The sequence below is a fragment of the Patagioenas fasciata genome, chromosome 4 (assembly GCF_037038585.1).
Source record: "Patagioenas fasciata isolate bPatFas1 chromosome 4, bPatFas1.hap1, whole genome shotgun sequence".
NCBI lineage: Eukaryota > Metazoa > Chordata > Aves > Columbiformes > Columbidae > Patagioenas > Patagioenas fasciata.
In genome coordinates this window covers 81,285,206-81,308,746 of record NC_092523.1, presented here as the reverse complement: position 1 = coordinate 81,308,746, position 23,541 = coordinate 81,285,206, and the positions used below count along the sequence as shown (strand labels likewise).

At 50.3% G+C, this 23,541-nt stretch overlaps 1 protein-coding gene across 10 annotated transcripts in view; it reads right to left on the bottom strand.

The window, feature by feature from the left end:
* Positions 1-23,541, bottom strand: part of SLC4A4 (solute carrier family 4 member 4) — a 204,010-nt gene that overhangs the window by 30,598 nt on the left and 149,871 nt on the right. For all 10 annotated transcript variants that reach the window (XM_071808335.1, XM_071808329.1, XM_071808327.1 and 7 more), the window contains 7 exons: positions 21,441-21,598; positions 12,363-12,450; positions 10,884-11,038; positions 10,304-10,417; positions 8,796-8,970; positions 4,894-5,027; positions 1,240-1,511 (listed from right to left, as the gene is read on the bottom strand). In XM_071808335.1, the coding sequence (XP_071664436.1) occupies positions 1,240-1,511; positions 4,894-5,027; positions 8,796-8,970; positions 10,304-10,417; positions 10,884-11,038; positions 12,363-12,450; positions 21,441-21,598 (1,096 nt within the window). The remainder of the gene's footprint in view (positions 1-1,239; positions 1,512-4,893; positions 5,028-8,795; positions 8,971-10,303; positions 10,418-10,883; positions 11,039-12,362; positions 12,451-21,440; positions 21,599-23,541) is intronic.

The following is a 23,541-nucleotide window of genomic DNA, read 5'->3' as shown; positions in this document are numbered from 1 at the left end:
ACCCTCCAAAACAAACATCCGGGTAAGAGGCAAATCAGGTAAAAAGAGAACCACGGCAGTGAGGGTTTGTGAACTTTATCAAACCACACCTGCTAATCCTCCCGCCACGTGCTAACAAAGGTAAAGACCAGCTTGTACTTCCAGGCATAAATCTCTTACGAAACACCGTGTGGGCTTCTGCCAGGCGCTCGGCTCCCTGCGCATTCCAGCCGCGCCGCTGAGTTTGCCCTGTGCGGTAAGGTCGCGCCTCCGGGCGTTTACATGGGAAGTGGAAACTTTGATTTTGGCATTGCCTCGCTAAAGAGAGACATCAGAGACCGAACCCCACTGTACCAACTCCTCAGAGTTTCGTCAAGAGAAAACACCCTGCCATTCAAACAAAGACAGACCTGGACCAACATCCCAGTGCTTGCACAGATCCTACGTTTAATAACGAACATCAGCAGAAGGTTCCTATGGATCCGGTTCCCGACACCTCCTGCACAGAGGTGGCCAGCAGCAACCAGAAGCTCTTCCTGTTTGACAGGTATGTTGAGATAACCTCAAGTTTACTTTGAGCACAAACCAAGTTTCTTACTCAGTGCCCATTGTCTGAAGGGTCCTAGGAGTGGCCACAGCTTCCCCACTGGTACGAGCCAGCATTCTTCTGTTTGTATTTGGGTTTTGTAAGCTCTTGTTCCCGGTTGCGTTGCCAGATCTACAGACACCCTGGCTACACTTGCTCCAGCGACAGGCTGAACTGCTGGGATTGTTGGTGCTTTTCCACTCACACACACAGCCAGGAGGGGCACAACCTCCCACGTTTGGCAACACCCTGAACAAACCTGGTTCCAGCACCTGACAAAATGGCACCAGCGGATACCAGGAGTGACCTAAGGACCACAGCAGCGACCTGGCCACCACTTCCACTTCCGCCCCTCCACCAACTCCTCAGGGGAACGCCGTCTGGAACGAACAGCCACGGGGATGCAAGGAGACAAGGGACAGACACAGCTTCTCTACTCGCCACAACGCTCACAGGAGGAGTCTCGGAACGTCTGGCTAGAAAGACATTCCAGTTGGCACTGTGGGTGAAATTCACCCCTCAGCTTCAAAATGGGGCTAAGATAGGATATCTGCAGAAAACTGATACAGAAGGATTAATCTACCCATATATTATCTGGGGCCCAGCACAATAGAGCAAGGAGGCAAATGCCACCTCCTACCTGCAAACTGGAGAGCTAATAAAACATTCCTTACCTGGATCTAATGGTTCACAGGCACAAGAGTAATGCGTGATATAGTCCACCTTGAACTCGGAGTTGATCGGGTAATGATCTGCCAGCTTGATCATCTTCTTAAAAGCGTCGTAAATGAAGATGAAGCTAATAAGGGAGGAAAAACCTTCTTCGGTGAAGCGGGTGAAGTACTTGACCAGGAAGCTGGCGTCGGTAGCCACGAGAACGAGACACTGGAAGGCTGACCAAAGGCCGATCCAGAGCCGAAACTCCAGGTAGTCGAAGTCATTGTCTCTGCAACCAGAGAGGGGCGGCGGGAAGGGAAAAGACTGGGGGTTAGGTAAATGCAGACAGGATCATGACTTCACAGCACACCGCGGTGAAAACACAGCTTCTGGCACCTAACTCAGACTCAATGAGAGCGTTCCCAAGTGCCGAGCTCTGCTTTCAGGCAGCCAACTCCATCAACGTACACGGCGCAGTTTAATAGTCGAGGTGGCAGAAAAGATCAGTCTTGCTTACACCTCCACTAATAAACATTACCAATTAACTCAAGCTCTTTCTAGGCTTCCCAGTAAAAATGCTCCCTGGCAAACACGCACAGAACTGTAAAGGATCAAACATCCAGCTGTCCTCAACACGGACGGCTTGCCAGCAGCTGAAGGTGTAACCACAGTTTACAAAGCTCCTTCAGCAAAGCCATTTCCTGCCAAGGCACACACTGAGGAGCCTGCACTTCCCTGTCTCCATACCGCACTATCTGCAGAAACCAAACACCAGAAATCCCGGGAACGGCAGGGCTCGAGGTGCCTTCCCAGTGCATGGGGTAAAGCTGCAGAGCAGAGGAGGAGAGAGTGCCCGAGCGAGGGAACCACAGCCCCGTGGCCCTCCCCACCCAGAGTCTGACCTACAGGAGGGGTGAGGAGCACCACAGAAACCAAGTCATGGTTTAGAAAAAGATGAAAAAGTAATAATAAAAAAAACCCCAAAAAATGAAAGACCCCAGTGAGAGCTCTTGGAAACATCCGGAGTCGGTGCCTTGAGGGAAGGAGCTGCCATTCGTCTGACTGACACGGAGGACACGGCCGGCAGAAGCCCGGATGCCATCCTGACTGCACACCACTGCACGACTTCAGAACGTTTCAAAATATGTATTTCTTTTTCACCCCTCCAGCTCCTGCAGCACTTGTGGAGCTCACAGAGCAAACGAGACAGCACAGGACATTTCACACACAGAACGGAACAGGCTGTGATTAACTTTCTTCCTGGGGTCTCTGGAGGGGAACCTCGCCCGGCAGCCCGGTCTCGCGGCTGCAGGACAGGAGGGCTGGGGTCCTGCCGTCCCGGAGCCCAGGGCCGCGCTCCCCTCCGACCCCCGCTCGGAAACCCAGCCTCGGCTCACCAGGGGCGCCGGGCAGACCCCGGGTCTGCCATGGCACCCCCTGCTCTGACAGAACCAGCCCAGCCGGGGCTGCCATGGCACCCCCCGCTCTGACAGAACCAGCCCAACCGGGTCTGCCGCGGCACCCCCCGCTCTGACAGAACCAGCCCAACCGGGTCTGCCGCGGCACCCCCCGCTCTGACAGAACCAGCCCAGCCGGGTCTGCCGCGGCACCCCCCGCTCTGACAGACCCAGCCCAGCCGGGTCTGCCGCGGCACCCCCCGCTCTGACAGACCCAGCCCAGCCGGGTCTGCCATGGCACCCCCCGCTCTGACAGAACCAGCCCAGCCGGGTCTGCCGCGGCACCCCCCGCTCTGACAGAACCAGCCCAGCCGGGTCTGCCGCGGCACCCCCCGCTCTGACAGTGGCGCGGAAGCGCTGTCCCTGCAGACACCAAAGCTGCACGGCACCCACATGTACGCCAGGTTTTTAGATGTTTCTCCGTACACACACGCAGGGTCAAACTTTAAATGAATCCATAGATGGGAAGTCTTTCTAATTTTGCTCTCAGTAGGGAACAGGGGGTTGTGAATATGAACAATCACAAATGCATTATTGAACAATCACGGTATTTGATTCCAATTTCCTTGTGAAAAGACTCCCTCAAAAAGCCCTGCCGTTCTGCTCCAGCCGGTCGCTAGGACAACAGCTTTCATAACCACCACCTCCTCCTCGGCTTAACAAACCCAACCTCCTCCCGCTCGAAATGGCAGAAAGTGTTTTTCTGCCGTGCCGCTTTCCTCCCGAGCGCCGTACCTGGGCTCTGGCCTGCCTGCCAGACGCGAACAGCTACGGCACGTTTACTCCTGACTTTGCTCACTGATTCCAGCCGAAGAAAGAAAGGCACGGTGTCCCTGTCCCGCCCTGCTGCGCTGCCCTCGCCGCTCCGAGGCGTCCCGTTACCCTCCCTGGCCTAGTCTCATTTTCTAGCCATGGTTTTAGCCTCCGTCCTTCCGGTCAGCGGAGGAGCTGCTGCAATATTACAAAGTGAGTTCAGTAACCAAACAAAATCATCCCACGGCAGAAGAGGCCAGTGCAGCGCTGTGTACGTGTGGCCACATAAGAACACCCTGTCTGCCCAGGAGAAGCTCTGTGCCCCAAGAGACCTCTGCAACATGTAGGCAAAGACATCATTATCTGCTCTCAATTATTTCTGAGTACCTACCCACAGAGATTATATATAATGAGGAAGGAGATACAATTAAACAACCAAACATACACCATGTCTCCTGCCTCATTGCAACCTACAGCCACGTTCAGCTTAATAATTCAATAGACCTTTCCTAAAAATAACCACAAATGGCCAAAGAGCTGTTCCACATCACAGGCGACTGCTTCTGAAAGAACGCAGTCAGTCCAAAAGCTCCTGGTTTTGTGCACTGAAATCCAGGTCGTTCACAGCCCACAAAGCTGTGGACACTCCCTGGTGGGGGAAGTGAGGACCAGATCTGATTTGGGGTGGTCTCTGTATAACCTCAATGATCTCCCTGCACAACACCATCCAATGTATTAGTAGTCCCACACGAAGAATCATCAATTAATATAAACGTAACATCATCAATGAATACGCTGATCCCTTAGCGACTCTCATTATATTTTGTCAGCACCGCAGTTATGGGCATAATGACTGAGAACACCTAATAAAATGGGCTCCCTTTAGCTCCGGGTTTCAGCTGCCACCACTGCATCCACGTCAGCGTGGAGGGGAGGGAGCGAAACTTCTGCATCCCAGCGAAGAAAACCAAACCAAATCAAACCAAACCAAGAGCACGTAAGGCAGCAAAGCTCCACTGAAGAATCCAGGGGACAAACAGAAATTAACAGCTGTTTCTATCACAGGTACTTCTATAACTAACAATAACTATTTCAAAATCATATTGATTAAAGGACAAATTCTTGGTAACCTTGAGACCTGCAGGATTTTGTTGGTGTAACCACCAAGAGCTGGATTCTTTCTTTGCTCCTCTGGGCAATACACAGCAACTGGGGACAGACTTGGCCAAGAATTTCCAAGAGGCCGCAATGGAACAGGCACCCCCCCGGCAGCGCTCCGGGACACGCGTGTCTGTGGAAACCCCAGAGGTGATCGCACTGCGGTCTTGACAAGGAACACAGAGACATTTCATCTCATGCGCTAAATCCCCTCCTTCCCAGCTAGCCATCTCATTCCCTAGCTGGGACGTGATTAGTGCGAGACATTCCTTCCCTTCCTCCCTCCTCCGCTCCTCTACTTACTTGCTGAAATTAAAGAGAAGCCGTTCAAAGACAAGGACAGGTCCTGTGCTGCTCAAAATTGTGAGTGGCTGACCAGCAAAAAGGCAAAATATCGCTCCGGTGACTGCAGTGCCCAGAAAGCTCTCCAGCACGCCCTGCGGTAGACACAGGAGAGACGTTAGTTCCATCCAATAACCTTTCCATGTGCACTGTTGCAAGAAAACGAGTGGTTATATCAGCAACCACCAGCTGTATGCTGGTATGTCCACGAGGAAGTGAAGAACATCTTCTGCCCTCTCCTGCAGCGGCACACAAAGGCGTGCTCATCCCACCCGGTTCATAGTTACTCGGGATAAGCAGCAACCCTCCCAGTTATTTCCGCAGCCCAGCGTTTAGTAACACCACACTGTGTTCTATGTTGGACAAGGTGAAGAGAGTGTTTTCAACGAGCACCTGAAGGAGCTGAGAGCTCACTGAGGATCTCCCACATCTTGGGCGCTACAATTACCTGCAGCACGTGTGGCAAAACAGCTTCACTGGAGAACGACAAAAGATCGTGCTTGATGGACTCCTGGATTTTCATGTAAACTATAGCTGGACAGTATCTACTGTTAAAGTGCCAAACACAAATGCAATATAAATGACATATTTTCTTGCCAATAAACCAAAAATGGCATAATTAGTTTCACCATACCTCATTTCTGTTTACACTTGCCTGAGTTTTAAAGGAACAAGAGCACCGTTTTCTCCTGCACCAGGTGCGCGGTCGCCAGCGCCACCCTCACCCGGGAACCAGGGCCGTGGTTACGAGCTCTGGTGTGGCTGTGCCTCAATCAGCGGCCTCATCCACCTTGCACGGGTGTGCGACCAGCAGTTCATGGCAAATAAACGGGCAGAATCTCCTTCCCACCCATGACAAACTGCAGGGCTGGGGCTGCAGTTCTCCTGACTTATCAGGGGTAACATGAAGAAACCAAGTTTAAGGTTTGTGTCTTTCTTGGAAAGACCCAAGTTACTGTTTACACTGAGGAAAGTACGTTCATACTGTCATATGTCAAACCATATGACAGTAGAGCAGAGTATATATCTTTTTAATCTACTAAATTACTAGCAGAATTTTCTCTAAAGTAATCAAAACCAATTTTTCCGGCCACAAACTTGTTCTCCAAATCCTAACGGCCAAGCACTGCTATTGCTGGGTGATGAAAGCATCAGTACGGCAGCTGCGCAGAGAAGCAAGACATAAGGAAGGTTCATAAGCTGCCTGTTCCTGACACACAGTCAGCCACTTGTCAATCCAAACAAGCTGCTGTAGAGCTGACAAAAACCATTGTTACTTGGCAGGTGGAGACGTCCCTGGTGCCCTGCAGTGATGCCCATCGCTAACAGCCGCGCCTCGCGGGGACCAGCACCAGGGGACCAGTGCCAGGGGACCAGCACCAGGGGACCAGCGCCAGGGGATCCGCGTGGGTGTTGCGGGGGTGCGGACGGCAGCTGCCAAACCCATGCCTGGCTGCCCTCGGGGACCCTGAGGACGGGACAGTAGCTCCTGGGCACAGTTGATCCCCTCCGCTCCTCCCGCATTACTCACCCCGGGCCCTCGCAGCCAGCACATCTGGAACCTCTTTTCCCTGCATTCTTCCACGGGTCTGCAGCTAAGAATAGTGTCTTTTCTCAGAAACATCCAGCTCTGAGGTGAGCTTTACAGAGCTCTGCGGGGCAGGCACCACGGCACGGGCGGGTTTGAGCTCCTGGCCCGGTGACAGTCACGTAATTGTTTACAGGGAACAGGCAGCAGAAACTCTGATGTGGTAACCCCCAATTTTACTTTTCCTGTGAGGACCAAGTTCCTCTCCTCCCCTCACTCCTCTGAGCACAGAGACTCAGGGCAGCTCGTGCTCTTGGAGGTCTTACAGGACCCCGTGCTTCCAAACTCCATCCAGGGCAGGAACGCACAAGGCTTTGGGCAACACTTGACATGAACCTGGAAGAACAACCTGAACTGGGCACCTCGGAACGCACCAATCCTTCTCCAACGACACCGAGGCACCTGAGCACGAAGAACTCGCCATTTCCCTCTCTCTTGAAAACTACCAGCCAAACACCTCTCCAGGCTCCCACACCAGCCAAGGGAACTGAGGCCTTTTCAAACAAGGGCGGTGAGTAAAGGACTGCTGAACAGAGACAGCAAAAGAAAAGCCAGTTGTGCCCAAACTCCCTAAGCCTCTGATCCACTGCTGAATTGTTCAGAAAAAAACTGTTGGTGCTTCAATTTTAAATCGGTACGTAAATAGAACCCCAGAAATTCAAGTGGTTGTTGTATGTGAGCAGCAAGTAAATGTTGAAGTGCACAGATCAGAAAATAACAGACAGCACTGTCCTGTGTTGAGCCTTGGCCATGTTACGAACTCACTGGAGGTACTGGGTTTTTCTAGCAACTTGATTTTCCTGCATTTGCTCCACTTTTGTGAACTGAAATTTCATGTGAAATGGCTACACAGAGCGAGCAGCTGGGGGGCGCATCCACAGACCCCCCCTTGCTGTCAGCCCTCATCTCTGGCCGCACCCCCAGATCCATCCGCACTGAGAACAAACCGCTGAGAAGCGAGGGATCAAGATTTCGACAGGACTCAGGTCTCAGGTATAATTATAGAGCAGTTTCATGAGGTCCTTGGCAGAAAGATGGGGTCAAAGGCAGGAACCTCCTCCCCGTGCGGGGCAGGGGCTGTGGGTCCAGCAGCCAAAACCAAAGACAGCAAAGGCACGAGTCTTGCTCAAGCAGCTCAACCCCGCGCAAGCCACAGGACTGCCACGGCCAATGCAGCAGGAGTCTGAGCGCTGGTCACAGGAACAACACATCTCCAAGTTCCTGAAACACAAGGCGCTTCTTAAAACAAATAAAACGGAGAGGAAATGTTTGTGACTACTGCAGAGCTGAGTTTTGGAAGAGGTAAATCACATTTGCACAGGGGAGAGGGAAGTTCGGTACTCCACCGAGCCACTGACTTACTCTAGCCTGTAGTTTATGATAGGGACGAGGAGAGCTCTAGCTATGTGCCCGCCTTTTCTGTGTTTGCTTTCATTAAACCTGCATAAATTAATAAAGAAGTCATTGTCACTATGAGCTTAATTATTGTTTTGACACTCAGCGTGGCTGCACTGAATCTATCTAAATACAACCTCCTATGTTTTCTTCCTATTCAGAACGACAAAGGAAATCCAGAGCACACCGCTTGAGCATAATTCTGCTCCAGTCCAACACGAGTAAACTACAGCAGCGTTAGTAGAGAATCCCTTCTTCACAGGCTTCATCTAAAACTGCGTCATGTCATGAAGCCCCTACTTCTGCCTTTACCGCTGATCCAGCCTGTCTGGATTTGCAATGTGCTTCCCAGGACCTGACCTTCCACTGTTATGACATCCGTCTTTCTAAAGAACTTGTGTTTTTCTCCTGTGTCACATCTCCCAATTCACTTGCTTTCCTGTGAATCTTAGTATTTTCTTTTCATCAGAGAGGCAGAAGTGCGGGGATCTTAAGACTTCTTCAGAGGATACAGAGTTACGCTCTGATGCCATGCAAAATCCAAAGCACACTTAGTAAATTTAATTGGACTGAAATGGTCCAAGTGAGACACACACACATCGAGAGCAGACCAAAGAAACCTCTCCGTACCGAAGGAGCAAGGACCTTCCCTGCTGCCTGGCACCTTTCAGACACCATTCCAGGTAACTGCTCACAAAGTTCTTCAAAGGTCAGCTGCCCGAGAGCAGAGAAACACGCCAGCTTCCAGCAGAAACACAGGCTACCTACACTAGCCGTACCCAGAATCCAAGCTTTGTCTGTGGCCAAACACCCATCTATGTGACTGTCGACAGCAAAAGGCCAATGACTCATTTTGTTGCTTCTGAAAGCAATTGCTAACCTGCATGTTTTCTGTAGCGTCACCAAGCAAACCTCCAAAGGTGATGGCGTTGGTCACTGTGGCCAGGTAGATGAAAAGAATGGCTGAAAGGGCTTGAATATTTAAAGCATCGTAGAAGTCACTGGCGAAGAACGGTGCTTTCCTCTTTATATCTTTGATTAAGCCACCACAGAATCTGAAAAGACAAGCAAGAGAAGACTTGTACAGAATGCTCTACAGTGAAAGTCACCATGATAAGTAATCAGAAACATTTCCAGAAATGAAGCGTTATCTGAAAAGAGTGAGATCATCACATTACATAATAGTCTTACTGCAGCTGCGATGGTCCAGGGATATCGCTGAGAAATGCTGTAAAGAAAGATAATATCAGATAATATCTTGAACATGTGATGCAGCTGGGGAGAGACACATTTCAGGAGCACAAGTCCTTCTTCTGCTGACACAGATCACAAAAGTTTGCAGTTCAGGAAACTGGTCTTTTTTTCCTCACAACTATGTTGGTTGATGTAATAAAATACGTTACCTCTCATCTAAATCCCTGTCTAAATTTGCCCACATGGCAGACGCAATGGTCGAGTGAGCCAAAGAATCTGCTAAATGGAAAAATGCTTCAAACTGTTACCCAGAAAAAGAACTGGAAGTCAAAACACAATGAAGTGAAATCATCTTGGAGAACAAGAGAGCCCCGCTTGCAGACACACTCTTTTTGCACAATCACGGACAAGACACAATTCAACCCGCATCAGCCCCGTGTGGCTCCGACACTGCCAGCACAAGCCCCTTTTCCTTGTGCCTGTTTCCCTCGCACAGTCGACGCGGCCAAGGCCGCCCACACGCCCCGCCCAGCAGGGGCACGCGGGACTGCCGGACCCAGCGTCCGGACGTGTGACCCGCCCTGTTCGCACCGGGTGTCACCGCACTCGCGGACTTCTCTCCTGGGATTCAGATACTCTGCTACAAACAAAAAACCTATAGAGTGGGAGGGAGGGCACAATACCCCCACAAAAACCTGTTTTATGGCCATGTGAACTGCATTCCCACGCTGGTGGACTTCTGCACGGCACGCAAGTAGAGCAACACAGCAGAGTGAGGCCTGGGGCCTCGTCACCTTCTCTATTTCTACCCCATAAAACTCTTCATCTATGCAATTCAACTACAACAGGAATGTCTGGAAAAGAGAATGTCTCTGCTTTGGCTAAAGCACTTCCAGTGATTGGAATGGAAAACGTAGCTTTGCCTGCCACATTCACATCCCTTCCGATCCAACTTGACAGGTACGCTGACTTTCAACACCTCCACCTTGGCCTTCTGGCGTTTTTGAGCGCCTCATTTAAGATCCTTTGTAATCGGACAGTCCCAGGCTGGGCACTAAGAACCACAGGACACGTTATGGGAGGACAGCTCAGCCTATACAAACAGCATGTTGGCATGGAAAGCGGAAGGGCCAAAACGGTTCTGGAAGGAAACGCTGCCCCTTGGGTGGATCACAGCAGGTATGGGACACTGACCTGCCCGTTCGCTGCAGTTCTTCGCAGTCCCCGTGGCCCCCTCCGCCGTGTCCTCCATCGTGAGGCGTATCGCCATTCATCTGTAGATTCTCTCCACCAGAGTACATGTTTTTCCTAGGCAAGAAAGCAAGCCGAGGGTCACTGCATGGCCCGATGGCTCCACACAACAAAACCCACATACAGTTCCTCCAAACAAGTGTGACGCAGCCTTCCCTAAAGCCATGCTGTTGAAAGGAGACTAGAAGGCTGACCTGCCAGCAGCCAGACTGCAATGCTGCATGTTAAAAAGACCAAGCAGAACCCCCAAAAAAAGTCTGGATAACTATAAACATGTTATCATGTGCCTACAACATCATCTTAAAGGGCACCGGAGTGCAAGAACAACCTCCCTCCAGCTATAAAAACAGATGCAAAAATATTTCTAGTACTTTCCAAATGGAGACAGCAGACAGATGCAGGTCACTCTGCAGCTGCTCAATAGCGTGACGCACCCACAGCAGCAGCTCTTCCCACCACCCCTCCAGAACCGACGCACACCGCCCTTCCTCACGGAGCTACACCTGCCGTTCCCCGCTGGTACCTTTTGTCCGACGACGGGAGAGACTTGGGGGGCTCTATCCGAATGGCGGGATCCCATTCCCCGGGGGGGAGCACAATGACTTCATCCAGAAACTCATCGATGCCAGCGATCAGGTCCTGCCGGTCCTTGGCTTTATAGGCGATGTCATGGAACACCTGTGAGCAAGAGGAACTCCCTGTAGAGAAGGTTCGTGTTTTCTGTAGCACAGGCTCCAGAGGCAGCTACCGAGTTCTATTCCACCAAAACCAACTCGTTTGTTATCAAGAAGGTTCCAGGACACTTGGCACAAGGGTGTGTGGGGCTCAGGAAAGGTGGTTTAATGATATTGTTTTCCTGCAGGCATTTCTAATTTTTTGCAAAACATGGATTTCTAATCTTTATTAAAAATATTACCAAAGCAATTATCCATTTCATTCAACCAAAACAAGTTTTCCTATAATTAGGGAGTTTCAATTATACTTTGAGAAAACAGTTTTACAAAGCCACAAAAAAGTGTCAGCCCTCTTTTCTTACCTGCTTCAGTCTGTCAAAAATAGCTTAGTTTTAAACCCTGTGACGCAGGAACAATGACAACAACTACTCAAAAATCGTAACAAGAAGCTCAAACTAGTTTTACTGAAACACCTACTCTTAGTGAGGAAGAGCAAATGAGAGCATAGAGGAAAAAGAGCACTAATGCTGAATTTCAGGGAAATCTCTTGGAGCGCTTGGTGTGAGGGCAGATCAGCACCCGTGAGACTCAGAAACAGCAGGCAGCGGTGGGAAGGGCGCCGGGCCGTGGCAAACACCACTGCTGCGAGCAGCGGGGCGACGGAACCCGGAGGAGCCGAGGCCAGGGGAGCAGTCACTGAGGGAATTGCACAGGAACAGGAAAACAGGAGGAGAAGGCAAGAAACAGCACAACATAAATCAGCCACAGATGCACAGAGCCCGAGGGACACTGGGAGAAAGAGGCTGTAAATGAATATAGAAAGTAAAGTTACCATCTCATTGAGGTGTGTGATTAGCGACTAATTGCTAGCTACTAATGGATAATATATAAGCACAGCCTGAATTAGGACGTCTGGGACACAGTGCGACGCACAGAGCTACGTCCTGGTTTAGCCATTCCTGCGGTAACTACCTGGAGCGCAGCTGCGCGTCACCGCGACTGCGCAACGCGACACCAGACACACACCGGGACAACATTAACTCAACGTCTACCTGAAAGAGGGATCGCTAGCAGGGAAACCACACATATAACATACACATGATATATACACACGATGGACAAAAACTATCTATAGTCGTGCATGAAGGCAGATTAAATAATAACATAAACAGATGGAACTAAGAGGTGACGTGGATATTTCATCTTCACGTGCATCGCACCCATGTGGTTGTTCCAGTCCGCCACGCTGGAGGAAAGGCCATCGATGCCAGCTGATGAACTGAAACCTGGGAGAGCCCATTTCACACCGCAGACGTCAAGACACCCACCTCATCTGACATCAGAGTGGCGATGGCTCGGCCGATCTCATGGTAGGACTTGGCTTTGCCCTTAGGTCCCAGTAGAATGAAGAGAAATCTGACGAAACAAACAGATTGTTCCCATTTAGGATAGCAAAATGGACCGCTAATTCCTTATAGAAGACCTGAACAGAAATTCAGCTTTGAAAAAGGTAAGTTTTGTCCCTTAGAGATGCAGAGGTTGCCAGGGGCTTCTCGGTCTCACCGGTGTGGAAGGTGAGATCTCCCACTGCCGTGAGCAACCACGGAGGTTGGTGGAGAGCAGCCCAGACAGTCTCTGTGTGAATCCAGAGGAGCACGCGGGCTACACACGGTGAAACTCCTCCATTTCAATCCACTGCAAACGCAGGGAAGCAGCACCTGAAACACCAGCGGTCGCACAAGCAGCATTTATACCCTACGCGAGTTTTCAGAAGCGCCACCTCCCCTCAAAATCCAGTGGGGTTCAGAACCCTGACAGCCAGACCCGGCATCCGGAGCAGACACTGAACGCAAGACTTGTACAAATTTCACATCCAATGCATTTATTCCCAAGTAACGAGGTATGCACCACTCCAGCTAACCTGGGAATACAGGTGACACCCTCTGCTCTAAGGAGGGACGAGATAAGAGTGAAGAGTTATGATGCTACGAAATATCCACGTTGCTCACTATATTCTACATCGCTCCCCGAGCTATCTGACAGCACTCTACGTGTTTATTAACAACCTGCTGGGACTGAAATCTCTGTTACGCTTTAGCACACAGAGCGGTGACCCACAAGAGAAGGGAAACCACTAATCTGAAACAGGGCTTTTGCGATGAATAATTAAGCCCAACTTGTATGCCCTGAACTTCCGCTCTAACTGTACAATCCATATCAGAGACCTGTAGTCCCGTCTGATGGCTCCATAGTCACAGCTTAATTGCTAAGCCTGAAACACAGTTCTGCAGTTGTAAACGTATTGCTCTGGTAGGCACCACCAGAGGTGGGGACTGCATCTGCAAGGCAGTACGAGTTAATTTCTTACACAATCTCTTTGGTCAGCAACTATGTGCAAGTCACTGCTAATCAGTTTCAAAAATACCATTGTATGAAACCTTTAGAGACAGGAAATCACTGTTCTTTGTCTTTTCTGCCCTTGCTCTCGTCAGCGCCAAGGTGCTATGAATCAGGACTTGCCCACACAGCCCTTCCTACCAGCCACGGTTCACATGACAATATGTTCTAACGAGATTGCTCAAAGGAAAAGGCTCTATGTGGAAGAAAGGATGCTTCTGCCAATAAAACTGTCTGCCAGTGGTGCCAGAAGAGCGGGAAGCTGGTGAAAGGCCTCTGCGTTCTCAAACCTCTTACCTGGCACTCATCAGAAAAAGTATCTAAGCCTTATCTTTGACACTCCCAGTGGCTAAACCAAGTTTCATATGCAAGCCCAGGGTATCTGTGCTGCAGTGGTAAACCCTGTTACCTCTTGCAGAAATACTATTACTTTCAAGCTGATTTCATGCAGTAAGACGGGTACCAAGCTGACAGCTACTCACTCACACGGGACCTGCACAGCGCGCCTGCCGAAACACAAGTGTCCTGTCAATCCTCTGTCGTGTCTGCCCCAGAAGAAGGGCTGTGGAAATACACCTGTGTCCTGCTCATCTCTGCCTCGCCAACCGGCCCTGCTCGTTCTGCGGGTGACCCCGCACCGCGATGACCCTCCAGGGCGCCCCGCCCACCCTCCAGAGCGCCGCGACGACCCTCCAGGGCGCCGCGCCCACCCGCCAGGGCGCCCCGCCCACCCTCCAGGGCGCCCCGCCCACCCTCCAGGGCGCCGCGACGACCCTCCAGAGCGCCCCGCCCACCCGCCAGGGCGCCCCGCCGCCAGGCGTGGCATCCCAAGCGTGCGGCCTGCGCCGCGCTTCAACGAGTGACCCTGGGGTACGAGTCTCTCACACCAACTCACCCTTGCAATCCCCAACCGAAGACGTCACGTGGTAGGAGATCAACTTCTCCATCTCACCTAATTTAGTCAAGACTGGAAATTATTCGGGTAATTACCAGCAAACTCCGTATCAGCGTGTGTCTCAAACAGAAACACTAATAGCCGCTCAAAACAACTTTAAAGCTTCCCAAATGAAGCTTTTTTCCAAGTACAGCCGGACCTTTCCGTCAGTAATGGAACATAAGCACTCAATAACCTTTGGTAAGTCATCTCATCTAAAACCGCTTGCGTTACTTCCAGTGCGAATTGTGTTCGCTTCAACTTGCAGCCATAAATCCTCATTGTCTCCCACAGTTAGATTGAAGAACCCTTGATAATTAAATTCCTTTCAACATCCTCCCCTATCGACCCAGTCACCCTTAGCCATCTGCCAGTTAGGTTAAGTCATTTAGGCTTTTCTCCTCTTTCCAGTCACTTGAGGAGCGTTTCTGTGACCCTCCCCTGATGAATCAGAGTCTTCCTCAGGGAAACGGTCCAAGAGCAGGCAGTTCTGTCAGCGCAAATGCGTAGATGGAATAACCTTTTGCTCCTCAGGAACTTCACGTGAGCCTGCTTTCCTGAGAAAACAAAGCTGGGATCGCCAAGTCCGGGACAGGACTTCAGGTACGGACAATACGGGCGGTCTCAGGAAACGCGGCGGGATGACGCAGAGCTGGGAGAACGCTGCTTCTAGGAACCGGGCTTCGGGCGCCCCAGCGCTGACGGAGCCGTCTGCGACACCCGCACCTGCAGCACCAGGACGGCCTGAGCTCGGCTCTGCCCGCGCCCACGGGGCAGGTTCAGCACAGGCGCCCCGAGCGCCCCGGGTCGCACAGACACCCTCTGTTATTCGCCAACCTCCGCCACGCTAACTACACATCTCCGCAGAGCTGCTGGTGAAATTGAAACAGAGCAGGGTTTAGAGGCGTGACGCCCCACCAGAAGTACCTCTGCTCTTACAAGCATTCTATTAAACGTTACTTTAGCTTCCTAAATCAAAATATCATGAGATACTAAGTCAAATGTCTCATATAGTGTATTATATCCAAACAAGTATTAATATTTACTATTTAAAAAATCTAGACCCTGTTAAAAAAAAAGGCATGAAGTTAGTAGGATGGGATCCATAAATATATATTAATTGCCACTACTAACTGCAACACTTTCTAACCAAGTTCTTCATGAGGCTTATAAGTGTTTTACGTAAGGGTCACACAGAGGCGACTAAGCCATACAGGCCTAGGTCACGTCCTTCGCTCTCCTCCTTCCTCCGGGATCCTTCCCTGTGTTTCACCAACTACTGTAAAACAACATTAAAGAGAAACTGTTCCGTGGCCAACTCTTTAGAAAACTCTAGGATGCAAATTATCCAAATATATGGATTTTAAAAAGGTCCATGACTGCAGAAATTGCTGTCTGGCATTCTCCTGACTTTCCAGGGGAACGAGGCATTTTCCTAACCATCTGAAACATTTACATCAGCTGGCTCGTTTCCAACAGACGAGCACCTGACTGCTCCTGCATTTACTAAAACGTTCCTAAAAACAAGTAGGTTTGTGACACTTTCTAAATCCTTTGTCCTGCCTGGCCCAGCTCAGAATTGCCTTCAGCATGCAGAACGAGACCTTTTAAAGGAACAAATATTATAAACATACAAAAATTCAATGCATTTCAGCGGTTTGGACTAGATAATGTCTGCATGCATTTAACATCATTTAGTTACCAACACTTCCAGGTAAGAAAGCCCGCACCTGCAGCTCTGCCACGCTGCTCCTCTCCAGCGGGAAGCCCCTCACGACTGCTCTGTGCTGCACACAACACATGCCGGGCTGGCAGGTGTCCCCCTCCGGCATCTGGCATTGCTGCGGATGCCCCAGGGCAGAGAACGCGAGGTGCTCTGGTGCTGCTCGGCTCCAAGCCTCTCGGAAGCCGTCCGCAGAGTTCGGCGTTTCTGCGGAACGCTCTGGGCACCGGTTCACCGACAGGGCCTCTGCTCTCAAACTGTGCACGCCAGCGTACTCAAAGCACCCCCAATCCTCTGTTTCCAAGCTGACAATGAGCCAGAGCCTCAGTAACTTGTTTCACCTAAAGCACTATTCCTCCTGTCACTGTTGCAGGCCTCACCCTTCACTGACTACGCACGACTCACCTTCTAATACGGACCATGCCACCAAGCCCAACAAGAACAAATCCTCACAGATGAGTAATTCCAGTGCCCAGTGGACAAATCTGCACTGCCCATCGCACTGCAGAGCCAGGCAACGCGCCTGCAAGATCCGAAGGAAGCACCATAGCAGTACTGTGCACAAGCCCAGCAACCAGACCCAACATCCGCTATGGGGGACACAACTCTGCACCTTGGCACGAGGTCACTCCGCAGTCTGGGACAGAACTTCCACCTGGTTTGCTCAGGAAGCGACAAAGCTTTGTATGCTGTGCCTGTGAGCAATCTGGCTAGAAATCTCCATCGAATCCCATGAAAAGCACTCCAAGAAGGTGGGGAGTGAATACAACACAGGCTCTAAAGCCAGCGTAGAACTAATGTTTTCCATCCATTTGGGACACCCTACTAGAAATCTGTCATGCCCATGAATATCAAATCCCCTATGGGGTAAGGGCTGCAGTGCAGACTGCCAAAGGGCCAAGACAAGCTTCACCAAGGCCTCTTGGCAGGCTGACCACCAATGCAGGAGACAAGGTCCCTCACACACACATGAAAAACAGAAAGGAAGAGCAACTGAACCACGACGGAAATTCAGCCTGCTCAGCCAGGCCTGCTCCCAGATCCGCAGAAACCAAGAGCAGCAGCTCCAGAAGGGTGAAAGGCACCTGCGTGATGGAAAACTCAGCAAGGTCCCAGAGAAAACACTGGGGTTTTGGGGAGGGGTGGGGGGAAACAGTCCTCTTGCTGTGGGACACCACGTGTGATGCTGCAAGTCATCCAGCATTCCCAAAGGAGACACACGCTGACGGACTCGAGCGCTGGGAGGACGCCCTCATGATGTCCTTTCCCAGCAGAATCTGAGGCTCGCTCGTCTGATGAAACGAGTACAGCCTGAGACCGCAGTAACCAAAGGAGACCGTGGAGCCTGTGGTCCTTCCTTCTGCTTCACATCGTTCCAGTTTTGGGCAATGCCCCAACGCCGCAGGCGTCTCGCAGGGTGTCCAGCGCACGGACAGACAGACTGAGGCTGCCAGAGCTCCCGTTTCCCAGCGCCGGTCCTTGTGCTGGGAAAGCTGCTGAAGGACACAGCCCTGGAAACCATTTCAAGGCTGCAATCAATGATCAGGACGCACGTTTCATCCTCACCTACCAAGAAGAAAAGATGCCTTTGCAGTTAAAAGCTGAAGTTAGGAGGGAAGCGAGGAGAAGCCAACTCCTGGTTCTGCTACAAACTTCCTAACTGACCTTTGGGCAAGTTACCTCATTTCATTTGAGGCTTGTAGACACAGGCAAATTCCCAGCACTACATATTAGACTCTGCAAGTCTGTACAGCTTATCTCCAAAAACATCTTTCCCTTGCTTAGTCTTCATCTTTTCTTTTTTCCCATCAACATTACATTAATGCAGCAGACCAGAACACATAATTGCACATTTCTTTTATGAAATAAAGAGCTACATCTACTGCACTGTCCAGAGGAGAAGCAGCCATACCACAGCCATGGAGCAAGGACAGTAACCAAGTTCTTGCCAGAACGAGGATTTCATAGCACTGTGGAACTAAATTCAACACGAGAAAAACAAAGCCCTGAAAGATGTTTTCAGTCTGATTAAGTGAAAAGAAAACACGACCCAGAGAAAGGCCGGGATCTCCGATGCCATTTCAGGGCCCCAGTTTTCGTTACTAGGGCTGTATGGAAACACCCTGCTGAGAAACTTCTCCTGGAACGTTCATAAGACCTTTCAGGTTGCTTTTAAGTAAAAATTTACTTTTAAGCAAAGGAAATATTAAAATACTCAGCAAGGAAGTGTAAACGGAAAAATACATAGGAAATTTATGAATCCATGAAAGAGTCATTTCAACACAGGAAATCTTATTTCTACAAAGCGTCCAAAATCCTATAACTTACAAGAGAAATTCAAGCAAAGAATGTGTGGAGGGGAAAGAAATAGCAGAAATAAGTAACCTATTTAACTGTAAGTCTATGTGTTGAATACTGTCTACCTTTGCACACAATAATCCTCCTTTCTACAGCACTAGGTCAACATGAATAAATCAAGAAGAGGGCAGGGCCTAGAGATATCACGAGCCTTTCACCTCTGCAGGGCTTGGTGTCATATTTGCTCTGCATGGCACGACTGTGGCCATTTCTGACCCGTCCGGCTAATGGTTACAGTGGATACACCGATTATCAGCTGGTCTAACAGAAGCTACTGCTGCCCTTCGCCTGCAAACCCTGCTGGGTTAGTGCCTTGAAAAGCGAAACATCAAGACAGGACAAGGGGTGATGGTTTAAACTAAAGGAGGGAGATTCGGGCTGGACATGAGGAAGGAATTGTTGGCCCTGAGGGTGGTGAGAGCCTGGCCCAGGTTCCCAGAGAGGTGGTGGATGAACCATCCCTGGAGACATCCCAGGCCAGGCTGGACGGGGCTCTGAGCAACCTGAGCTGGTGCAGATGTCCCTGTCATGGCAGGGGGGGGCACTGGGGAGCTGGGAAGGTCCCTCCAACCCAAACCGTCTGTGATCCTATGAAAGCTGTGTGACACAGTCCTATGGCTGGGAACACTTTCTCCCTTCTCATCTTCTTCCAGCCTCCTGGACGGGCCTTCCTCATCTTTCTGCCACCAATGTGACAAGCCCTGTGACCGCCACCTCTTCAGGCCAAGGTGCTTCGTGGTTCCTGGGAAGTACTCAGTATATCTGTAGTTGCTGAAAAGCACAAGATGCCTTAACTAACGTAGCACATCAGAAACACAAACTCAACTGCGGTGCAAACGTACCTGCAGCAACGTCACCGCAGGAATAGGTGTTCACACGAAGGCCACCTCTCCTCCATGGCACAGACCGTGTGCCGAAGCCCGGGTGTTTAATCCCCTGCCTGCCCACAGGAAAACAACCTGCTCGCTAAACAGCGACAGCCGCGGGTCACGCTGCCGCTACTCAGCGCACACAATACCCCCGAAACCCGCAGCGCTGGAACGGCACCTCGCGCTTCTTCAGAAACCCCAGGGGGTTCGCAGAGCCGAGCTCTGACGGCGTGGTCTGGATGAGCTTACCGGGAACTTCATCATCTAACGAAACAAAAGGAGAAGCCCCAAGGGACAGAGGGCGGACACGCCAAGGCCCCGCATCTTGTGGAGCCCGTGGGTCACTAAGGGCAGGTCCACGCCAGGAACACCGGCCACGTGAGATGGCCGAGACCCAGCGCTGCGCAGAGAGATGTTCATCACCACCCGACCGGCCCCGCCGGGATTTCCGTGATCGAATTTCGCAGGATGCAGCCACTGCAAATGGCTCTTCATTACTCACAAAAGCAATCTAATGAGCCTCCCTGCTCTGATTAGGGCTCGCATTTGGTTTGGAGGACGGCAAATGGATAATACTATTTCCTGGAAAAAAACGTTGGCGCGGAAGGACATATTGTCTTGATTAATGCTACTGAGTAATGAGGTCGTTCAGCAATCCTAGATGTTACTTCCTGGCTCCCTCTACCAAAACAAACAGTATTTAATTCTACGTCTGCTGAAAAGCATTTGGAAACGTGTTTAGAAAAAGAGTCAGTGGGCTTAGACTTAAAGGAAATACTGAGGCACACGGAGCCCAGTAATGCGGAGCAATGAAGAATAAACTTCTACACAGTTAAGCCACTTCTACCTCCCCATACTCCAAACAGAATACCCCCATGTATGCAAACAGATGTTGACACGGTTATCGATGGGAGTCACTTAAAGTAACCCAAATATACAGACACTGCTGTGTTACTAGAAGGTAATTAAACTAATGGCAAAACTAGACCATTTTTTCCTTTGTTTTGTACATTTAAATGCAGTACTGTTTATAACAGCCATGCAACTTTCCTTCCATACAACGGCTGTGATTCATGCCAGTCTTGGTAACGCACTAGTCACGGACTTCTGTTGGGGTACCACATCCCTTCCTACAGCAAATCAATCGATACAGCCTCAGATGTGCACGTCAGTGACGTCAAAGGCACGATTTGAAATGCAAGGCAAATCCTCTCTGAGGCGACACCAAAGGCAGAATCTGTGCAGTTCTTACCGGGGGGGCGGGCCTGAGCGTGTGTGTGAAACAAAGATATTATATATTATTACATCCAGTACTACTACATAATGCTCACATACAGCAGATACTCTGGGCATCTATGGCGATAGTTTCACTCTACTATGTTACACAATAAACAATACGCAACTGTATAACTAAGGGTAATATTACTAAGAATTTAAGCAAGACTTCAGCTTTTCTATTCTGGTAGATTTTTACACTCAATGTACAGGCAGCTATGCATATTCAAGCAGTGAATTCAAATATTTACGAACATAAGATATGTTAATACTTGTCAGACTGTAGATTAATTTGCAACACCGGTTACAATAAATAAAATATTCATATGACATTTTCCTCTGGACCATTCTGAATTACAAAGCAACATATAGTGCAACCAGCACAACAGAGTTCTATCCCCAAGTTCCTCTGACTGACTTGCCCTCTGCCAGCAGGGCCAGAATTGCACCCTTTGCCTAATGGGAGATTTTAAGAGGAACGGTATGTCCTGCAAAAATGTGCAGAGCAAATCTGAGGTACGTACCCTATGTGCTGGGGGAGGAATCGTAAGGTGCAGGTAAAAAGCCCCAGTAGTTAAATTTCACATTGATAGTGCTCTCTACCACTGAGTCATAAAGTTGGTGTGTTTGTGGATTTCACAGCTTATATCTTATAGCCAAATTCAGGACCTGAATACGGTTAAGCAGCTACCGTGAGTTTTGTTACTTTAAAACCAATAATCCTGAAAAAACAGATGACTGCTGCGCAAGTCTCACGATGGAAGGCCACGGAGAATATCTTCTTCTGGCCTGGCGCTTTATGTGACGGAATCCCCCGACCTCGCTCCCCGCGCCGGGGCTGCGCTCTTACCGGGTGGGCACCGGGACCTCGGTGAGCGCGCCCAGCATGACGGCCTGCTGCAGCCGGACGAAGGCGATGAACGGGCTCTCCAGGAAGTCCACCTCCCCCACCAGCACGTTGGAGGCCTCGGCATCGCGGGGCAGCTTCTTCATGAATTTATTCTTCAGCTGCGTCAGGGGGAAGAGGAAAATTACATCTTGTTAGGTATGCAGACAGGGAACATGCAACAAAATTCAGCCCGTTTTCACCCGCGTTTCCTCCTTGGTCATAATATATCAACCTGAGCCTATTTTTGTCCAATACGTATCATCCCCACGTAGTCTACTGAGATACAAATGCTAAGAAGATCATTCTCAGAGGAACAATGCTAGTAATGGTGCTTGGAGCCAAGACGATGCTGAGAAGACTATGCCTCTCGAAGCTGTGGTTTCCACCTACGGCCCCGAAATAAGGGTGTTATTTTGGGGAGAAAAAGGAGCACATCGCTGAGGGAGACGGGTCTATCTGGGCAGGGTTTCAGGAGGAAGCCCTGCACCCACCTGCTGCCTGGACAACGAGGAAGGGCAGGTGCTTTTCACAAGGGAAAGCACAACTCCAGGATCTGCGGCTGCTGCTACAGCCACACCAGCCCGAGGACCAACATCCTCCAGCACAGCACGCCAGGCTGCCTGCTTTCCTCCGGGCACACGTCTTCTCAAGTTCCAAAGGAAACACTGAGCTTAGCACAAGCTTTTAGGAGTACATTTCCTATGCCTGCAGCTCCTGCCCTCATCTAAAATTTGCTCGAGGTTGTCCAGAGCCGTTGTTCCCACTGCCTGTGCAGGCCAGCGCACGAGGAGTTACTGGAGAAAACATCCCCGCGTCTCTAAGTGTTCTGCCTTCACTTTCAACCACGACGACGCTTCCTGGAGAGCAACCGGACAGACCGGCCCTGAGGGAACACCCGAGATCCGAGGGCACAGAGGCTGCTTTGAGAGACCTCGCTGGGGCAGAGGACAGGTTCCGCTGAAACGCAACCAGGTAAATACAGATAACGGTATATGAAGTACTTACACAGTTCAGCAAATATTTTGTAGTAAAAGAAATTCACCTAAGACACCAAAATGTCACTTTCTGATTGCTCTGGTAATCTCATTTTCTTACCCGGGTTATTTTGACCTGTGATTCCCAGGATGCCTTTCTAGCCTTGTTCTTTTTTCTTAATGACTTCTTCCTCATTAACAATGACCAAAGTTGTGCCAGAAACACGACACAAGGAGCCGTGAAGCCGCCGTGAGCAAACACCGGTGCAAACGCACTGCTCGCCCTCGGGCTGGCTCGTGCTTCAGCTCCAGATTTCAGTCTTTGAAATACACCACCACTTCGTTTTTTATTTCAAAAAAAGGCTGTATCTCAAAGCAAAACAATGTATTTTTTTGCTATATTGTGTCATATTAAAAAAATTAGGTATTTAACAGACTCTCCTATCAGTTTTTGCTGCCTGATGAGCAAGAAAAGCACACAGCAATATGCGTATTTTCATCATATCTGCAGTTTAACTCTTCCTTCATGGCAAGCCCACTGCGAACTGTGGCTGTCAACATCGTGTATGCGCATCCCCTCCTACCTCCTGCAGCCCCGTGTCACCACTGTGTCACCATGGTGTCACCGCAGCCTGTCACAGCGCAGCGGAAACAACCTCAGAGCACCTGATCTAGACAGAGCTCCCCCAGCTCCAGGACACGCACGGAGCCCTTTTCGGGCTCGAAAAGGAGCATCACAACACAAACAGCACTTCTAGAAACGCAGGAAAGCGCCTGTTCTGGTACTTGAACAGCGGGGCTCAAACTGCAGGAAATGCACCTCAGAAAGCCACCCATGAAGTTGTCTTCACTGATTTCCAGCAACCCTTCCCCAGACACCCACATGGTATCTGAGGGCCAATTCTGTGCTCATCACTGATAAATCAGAGTGCTGGAAGAAATCTGCTGACCAGCACCTTTCCCATCAGCCAGCTTCCAGAGCTACACTCTTCCACGCCTCTTCTCCCAAAGTGTAGCTACAGCGTCACGCTGAAGACAGCTCCTTACAGCCTGAAGGTTGTTTGTCTCCTCTCCTGTCCTCACCCACC